General features: G+C 37.2%; 1 protein-coding gene across 1 annotated transcript; it reads right to left on the bottom strand.

Moving 5' to 3' along the window:
• Positions 1-87: 87 nt before the first annotated feature.
• LOC113681022 (aflatoxin B1 aldehyde reductase member 2) lies at positions 88-7,339 on the bottom strand. Its single transcript, XM_027198077.2, has 12 exons — positions 7,108-7,339; positions 6,933-6,994; positions 6,238-6,298; positions 5,682-5,721; positions 5,277-5,423; positions 5,091-5,140; positions 4,186-4,265; positions 4,022-4,088; positions 3,848-3,948; positions 2,987-3,141; positions 2,531-2,611; positions 88-1,994 (listed from the first exon to the last, which is right to left on the bottom strand). The coding sequence occupies exons 1-12, from the start codon at positions 7,180-7,182 to the stop codon at positions 1,927-1,929; spliced, it is 987 nt and encodes a 328-aa protein (XP_027053878.2). The 5' UTR covers positions 7,183-7,339; the 3' UTR covers positions 88-1,926.
• Position 7,340: the final 1 nt, after the last annotated feature.

The following is a 7,340-nucleotide window of genomic DNA, read 5'->3' as shown; positions in this document are numbered from 1 at the left end:
AACAACCTGAGGCTGGAACTGCGGTTGTGGTTAAAACAACGTCACTGATTAAAGAGAGAGCACTGTCTGACGAAACAGAGGAACTGATAACTTCACATTCAATTTTATTGTTATATCTTGATACGTGAAAACTGATCATTACATACACTAGTCACGTTTTGGGGCGTTTGTCTGTTACAATATTAAATTTTTCGGTCGAAGACACGTGAATTGGATTCAAAACACTCCAGATCCTTATCGCTTCTTTCAACAAACAATCCAAAAAGATGTTGTTCATAATGTGGATTCATATATTACGAGAGAGATAAAAGCTTTTAATTTAACAGCCTTTTCCCTGTCTCAATTGAGAAATGTAGTAAACACAGCTAGACATAGTTGTTGATTAGTTTCAGCTCATACTGGCTTACGAATTTACTTTATTTTTAAGGAAAAACTTCCTAAACAGAAGCGTTTCGAAAACACATTGGATGGACGGGGTCTTAATCAGACTAGCTATCGATCGCAAATACTACAATCAGATTGCCTTGCGTCTGTTCATTAATAGATCAAAGGTGACGTCAAAATGTGGTTAGGAAAAAAAAATTACATACAAGGTGCAGCCGAGTGTATCATAAATGTTCTTACAAAATTTCGACGTTTTCTGTGACCGACTAATAAACAGACGCACGGAAACATGGAATCTATTTGTTTTATCAAGAGAAAACAATAACACTCATCCATTTCTCTTGTTTTTTACATAATAAAGAACCAAAACTTTGTTGATGGTCAGCGATGCATCTATCCTCCAATAAATCATAAACTGGACCTAATCAAAAGGCGTGAATCATTTAGCATGCTATGTAATATGTGGTAGATAGCGACTTAAGTCGGAAGGCTGAGACGTGACCCGTTTGTGTTATTATTCGCGTGATAAGGTTTGAACGACTAGAAGATTTATCCCAAAACAATTAGATTATTCGCTCTAAATTCTGTTCTTGACGATTAAAAATTTAAGCTCATATTCTAATTATGAGCTTAAAAGTGGAATAATGAAAGAATTAACGGAAGAGAAGATTAGAAATTCAAATTTCATCTGATATTTAGAAAGAATAGTTAGACTAAGACATAATGCATATCCATAAAGTGATAGAAAAAAGTAGCTTTACCTGCACAAGAATACTTTCACTCCCGAAGTGCAAGAACAATACTTGTTGCATTTTCAATTTCATAATTAACTACGAGCCAAATTTAATTTTTTTTTTAACTTAGCCTTTTATGAGGCTGTCAATGTTTTCGAAATATCTGATTTAGCCTCCTCTTTCTTTGTTAGTTGAGATGTTGTTCTACTGCGTTAATATTTTTTTCACAATTGACTCAAGCTCAGTAAAAATAGATGCCAGCTTGGTAGAGAATCCTCACGAAGCTTACATGGTTGAACCTCAGTATAACAAATTAGAGTTTCGAAGTGTTTTTGGTGTACGTATTCGTTGGGCAATTCTTCACTTCTAAATTGCAAACAATTGCATAAGCACCTTGCCACAAGAAACCTCCGAGCAGGCTTTTCTTGCCAGTTTTAAGCGAGTAGGAAGACCCCAACCCAGGGGAGAGCTTGTTTTCAGTTAAACACGTGAAGTCGAACAAACCTTTAAATTCGTGCGAAATAGGAAAACTTTTTACAATAATGCATAACCAACTTGAGGCATTTCTATCCAATCAAACACAGGGAAAACTTCTAACGTGGAGTTTTAATCTTTAACCGAACATGTTCGTGACATATTTGGGCTAAAAAGAAAGCAGCTGAGGACAGTCTCTCCTATGCACCAAAGTTAAGTAGCTTTTATCTAATAATTTTATATCTACTCAGGCCTTGTCAAGATCAGATATAATCAGATCGCCATAACGTTCCTTTGAAGAAACTCTTCCCGGATGAGCCCTCAGTTGGTCACTTCAGCGGAAATAGTAAGGACAGTCGCCCTTAATTTGGCCCCAGGCCTCTTCGAATAATGCGACCACATCTATATGAAGGAAAAGCAAGAGAAGCCTTCATTGGAGAAAATCCCAAGATAGTTTCAATTAACTTCAACAGTATATTTCCAGAGCTAAAGCATCTTGCACAATAAAGTAGCCATATGTAAATCTAAGAACCATTCAGTTCACGCCCACCGTTAGTCATCTACATCTTTTACAGTACGTTGAGTGGATTGATGTCAGGGCTTCTCGATTCGTGATCGTCACACTATAAAGTAGACTGAGACTTTTCGACTGAGTGTCGTGAAACCAAAACGACCAATCAGAAGAAAGGAAAATAATTAAAGAGCCAATGAGAACTCAAAGTAAAAACAACCAAACTGCCCAAAGCGCGGGAAAACGCGGGCGACCAAGTCGTGATGGGCTTCAGTTTTCCATTTGATTGGTTGAAACATCGGCGCGATTTTTTTGTTCCAATCTCAGAGCAAAGTTAAGGATTACTTTCCACACTCAATTGAAAATTTCTCATAGACATAATAATGAAAAATAATTCGGTAAGTATCATTCATAAGCTTCAACACACCTTCATGTATGGGACCATGTTTAGCACTCTTAAGATTTTCTTCCAAATGTTTCACAGACGAAGCACCAATAATAACAGCATCTGAAAATAAAAAAAAATTTACCCTTGCGGAGACGTAAAATAACAGCATTTCTAAACCATCGGAGGAACAAACAGTTTCCTATCTCTTGAAAATTATTTTTCAACACAATTACGAGACAGGTTTACAAGCTCGGAGGCATTCGTGCAATTACGATCGATCGGGTGTAAGCATCTGAAAGATACCCAAAGCCTCCGTCAATGAAAATTTTCCACAAGTTAGGCAAAATATTACCTAAACAAGCCACCTAAAATCATCAAGAAGTGTTTTACTCCGAGATTCCTCTAGTACTATTTCTAAACTTTACATCGAGGCATTCCAATGCGCAAGGAATGTGGAAAAAAAGAGTGCTTCGATAGAGAAAGCAAAAACTGTACCTCCACAAGCACCGTCCATCTTTGAGTGATGGTACATCCATCTGAGAGATGCGTCAATCAAAGTCACTTTTCCTTCACCATAAATACGATCCAGTGTCGTTCTGAGTTTGTCAAGTAAATCAAAGAACGGCTTCTTCCAAAAACGCTTCACGTAGCTGAAAAGAAAATGTACAGTTAAAGCAACAAATTTGATATGGCTTCGATGCAAAGCTGTCTATCACGCCTACACTTAATTCTAGTTTCCTTTCCAAGCGGTGAAAGAAGTTGCTTGATTCTTTAATAATCCGCCGAGAGCGTCCACTTGGCATTTTTGCCAGGTTTCCTCCACATATTCAACTGTACTTGTCTATACCTCTAGGTTAGGAGTGGCACTTTGAAAGCGAAATATCCCTCGAAAAACAGAACAGACGTGATCAGCTAAGACATAACTCACAACCAGGGAGATGATCCAAATGAAGAACGTTACGCCAAGAGGCATCTACGCACACTCGTCAAGTCTAAAAACTGTTCTTAAGCTTGCCTTCAGAAAGGGCGTCATTTTTCACGTCTTTCACGCGAGTGGAGGTAACCGTAAGGCGAGCCCGAAATGCAAAACGAGCCTTTTAAGGACCAATCTCTTACCCCTTCTAAAAATTTCCGATTATCACAACGCTCATTTTATCTTATTTCACTTCTACCGCAACCTTCGATTTAAGAAAGGGAGACGAGTTGAGACGAGGTTGTTGCGAAATTCCCGGAAATTTTCGGGAATCATCGAATATAATCGTTTCCTCAATGACCCTTCCAGACGTCTTCAGGATGAAATCCCCAAAAACTTTCAGAAAATCTCGGGTGTGTATCGCATTCCTCATAGCAACTCACACGTCAGCCCACGGGCCCGTGCCTCCATAACGGCCATACTGAATAGTTCCGTTCTCTCTGTCTTCGTATCGATGTTTCCCTGTCAATAGTCCACCTGCGAGCTAAAACACAAGGAAACGACGAGTGAAATTTTGGAAGAACTACGATGTGCGAGAATGAGCTAGAACTACATACCGGGTTGTATGCGTAGAAAGACATTCCAAGTCTTCTCAGGCAAGGAAAGAGTTCTCTTTCAACATCCCTGAAGAGAAAAAAAGTTGCAAAATGTTACACAGGGAATTGAGGGTAACACGTCTGACATGCAAAAGTGTCATCTAAACTTCTTCATATTCTCCTACCTTGTAACAGGATTGTACATTCCTTGATACACTTTAGGTAATGGATAGTTGTTCATCTTGCACAGGTAATAAATCTCTGCCTTTAAAGACACCATACTGGTTAAAACACATCTGATAATGTCTGTAATGGTTGTCATTAAAACGGATACTAGAATACCTCTTGCAGCAATTTTCCATGACACATTATACACAGGGAAACAGTTAGTTTTGTTTTCCTGAGAGTCCTGATGTTTCTTGCAACAAAGTTGAGGGAAACATTAGGACTTGAGGGAAAACAAAACTAACTAGTTTCCCAAAGGACCACACATTAAGTGCTTTGTTATGTATTTAGACTTTCCCTGAAACAATCATACGGCAAAAACATGCTGTTGTATTCAGCACACAGGTAACAACTGCGCAATTGTATCCTGGTTGGGATACATTTGAATTTGACCAAGGGCATGTGACCAGGAATCAACCAATCACAGTGCTCGTTTTGTTGAGTGAAAGTCTAGGTATAGAACAAAACATTTTGTTGTTTGGAAAGTAAGTCAACATATAAACCCTTTGATCCCCAACAGTGACCAGCATCTAATTTCTCCACACAATATCACCCTTGAATCACACATTATGCTCATGAGAATAAAGGAAATGATCACCAACTAAAGAAGCTCTTGATTATTAAACAAATTCTCCTTGTCAGCCTCTTAGGAAATGTATAGAGAACAGTACGGAGAATATGCATACTGATGTTTGGGTGTAAAGGGTCTAAAATGCTGTATCACTCAAACTCCTGAACTCTTTTATATTTCAGAAAGTATAACAAGGTCATCATCTCCATTTAAAACATTATGTTACCTTGAAATAAATAGCACATTAAGACATTCAACTGAAAATACAATTGACCAATAACAAATGTCACTTACCACTTCCCATGAAGCATAATTGGAAAGACCAAAAGTTTTGAATTTTCCCTCTGAAATCAATAATGAAGAAGTCATTATAAGTCAAAAAATAGTCATTAGACATTTCAGAATACAGCAACACATGCGATTAAACACATGAGTGAAGAGGAATCTGATTGATTTAAGGCAATAATTAGCCTTAATTACCTTTGTAAAGTTGATTGACAGCTTCAAGTGTCTCCTCGATGGGTGTGTTATGATCTGGTGCATGGAGGTAAAAGAGGTCCACAGAGTCTCTCTTAAGTCTTTTAAGAGATTCATTCATCTGCTCAATGACTCTGTCATACTTCAAGCCTGATGAAATAGAAAAGTATTCTTGAGATTTAACATCAAACATATAGACTAAATCCTATGATAAGCAGACCACATTTTGAGTGCACAAATCTTCTATCAGGTGGACACAGGTCCAAATCCCAAGTTTGTCCCCTCATTTTTTATTAACAGACTATGACCAGTATTCTTTACAAATCTGGTTCCACATTTTTGTCTCATGGAAATGCAAGAACCAGAGATACTGTACATGCATACATGTCTATCAATAATGAAACAGACCTTTATCACTCCATGGATTAGCCTTTGTAGCAAGAAATACCTGGTGAATCAAAAGGTAAAGGACTCAGCTGAGGATTACACTGCTGCTTACCTTTGAGCTGAAAGAAAAATGGCTTGACAGAGTTGAGAAAAGGAATAATTAGAACATTGGTATCAAACCACAGATCAGCAAGTCCAGGTTTGTGCCTATAGCAACAGTCAAGGAGTTGTGCTAATGATCAATAACCATGACTCAAAAGGTACGTCATGCTACCCAAAAGTGAATCATACTTCCATAGAAAACATTAAAGGAAGTGTTACTACCCCCCTGGGGAGGGGATAGGTTTACTTATGCCTTCCCTCATGCTGGATGGTCTGAAGGAATGTGTTTTGTTGTTATGGACTTGCATCTCAGATAGAGAAGCAGTACTCTTAAGTTGCTTAATTCTTAAGGTGCCCTGTGAGCCATGCTCCTCAAATGATGCTACTCCATCAAAAATATTCTTCAATTATCATCATCTTTCCTAGTACCTTACTCAAATATATCAATGACTAACCAAATAGTAAGACCACAGACCTTGGGATCTTTAAGAATGTCCATTTCTCCCATAAATTCTTCACTCTTCCCTCCAGCATACCTGTAGTAGATATATCAATTTCAATAAACAATTGCTATAACATCTTATTCAGAAGAAACTTTGAGACGAAAGAGATTTAATGACATTTTCTACAAGAAACAAAGAAAAATGCAGCCTGACTTCATTAGAGCTATATTTCAGTCACATACAATTAAATTGTAATTGGTGTCAGATGAAAACACCACACCCTAATTTAATTATGTCATTCTTCCCCATTACTCATCTCCTTAAATGTATTATTATACTGCAGGAAGAAGTGACATGTCGATCATCCTGTGAGAAAAAGGGTAACAAAACTATAATTGTAATGCAGAAAATTTCCACTTTTTTTTTTCACGTAAGGCCAAACTAATCCAAAACACAAATTACATAAAAAATAATTAAATTTCTGATGTAAATGTCCTTAACCCTTTAGCTCCCAAAAGTAATTAACATGTAACTCAGTTCTCTCTAAGATATCCATACAACATCCAACAAACACTAAGATAATGAGAATAATCAAACTTATCACCAATTTCTTGTCACTTATTTACAAGAGAACATCTAGTAGCTAGAAGGGAGAATTTACATTCTGATCTTTGGAGATAAAGGATTAACTACTGATACACAAAATTAATAAAAGAAGTATACTTACATGAAAGCTGTGTCGAAATCGTACACATCATTTTTCATACAGATTTCTACAAACTCTTTGGACTGAAATCAAATGATTGAAATGACAACTAATTAGGTAGAAACTGAGAACGTTTAAACGTCTTAATTCAAAATAAAAAGACAAGTAAAGAATTTGGAGCTTAGCCTTTTTATACCTGATCGAAAGCACATTGCCGTCCAAATTCCATGCATCCAATCGACGTCTTCACAGGAGTAGAGGCCATGTTCATAAATGGCTTTAAAAATGTTAAATAACTCAAAAATTTTTATCACTGGAATCTTCTGAGAGGAAATCTGAGGTAAACAGTAGTTCTACTCTTCAAATTTAGCGGAGCCCTTTTGCGTCCACTATCTGTTTCGACTTAAAATGGAAAGGCCTGGTAACTTG

Source organism: Pocillopora damicornis, chromosome 12, assembly GCF_964200805.1.
Source record: "Pocillopora damicornis chromosome 12, jaPocDami1.2, whole genome shotgun sequence".
NCBI classification, from domain to species: domain Eukaryota; kingdom Metazoa; phylum Cnidaria; class Anthozoa; order Scleractinia; family Pocilloporidae; genus Pocillopora; species Pocillopora damicornis.
Note: the sequence above shows the minus strand (reverse complement) of the source record. Positions and strands in the feature narration are given on the sequence as shown.

What these genes read in the sequence shown, in the direction of transcription:
- LOC113681022 (XM_027198077.2), bottom strand. Translation starts at nt 7,182, where the DNA reads ATGAACATGGCCTCTACTCCTGTGAAGACGTCGATTGGATGCATGGAA. An exon ending in ATTATGCTTCATGGGAAGTG is followed by an intron (nt 4,266 to 5,090) that starts GTAAGTGACATT and finishes GTGTCTTTAAAG; the next exon opens with GCAGAGATTTATTACCTGTG. An exon ending in ACATGGTCCCATACATGAAG is followed by an intron (nt 1,995 to 2,530) that starts GTGTGTTGAAGC and finishes TCCTTCATATAG; the next exon opens with ATGTGGTCGCATTATTCGAA.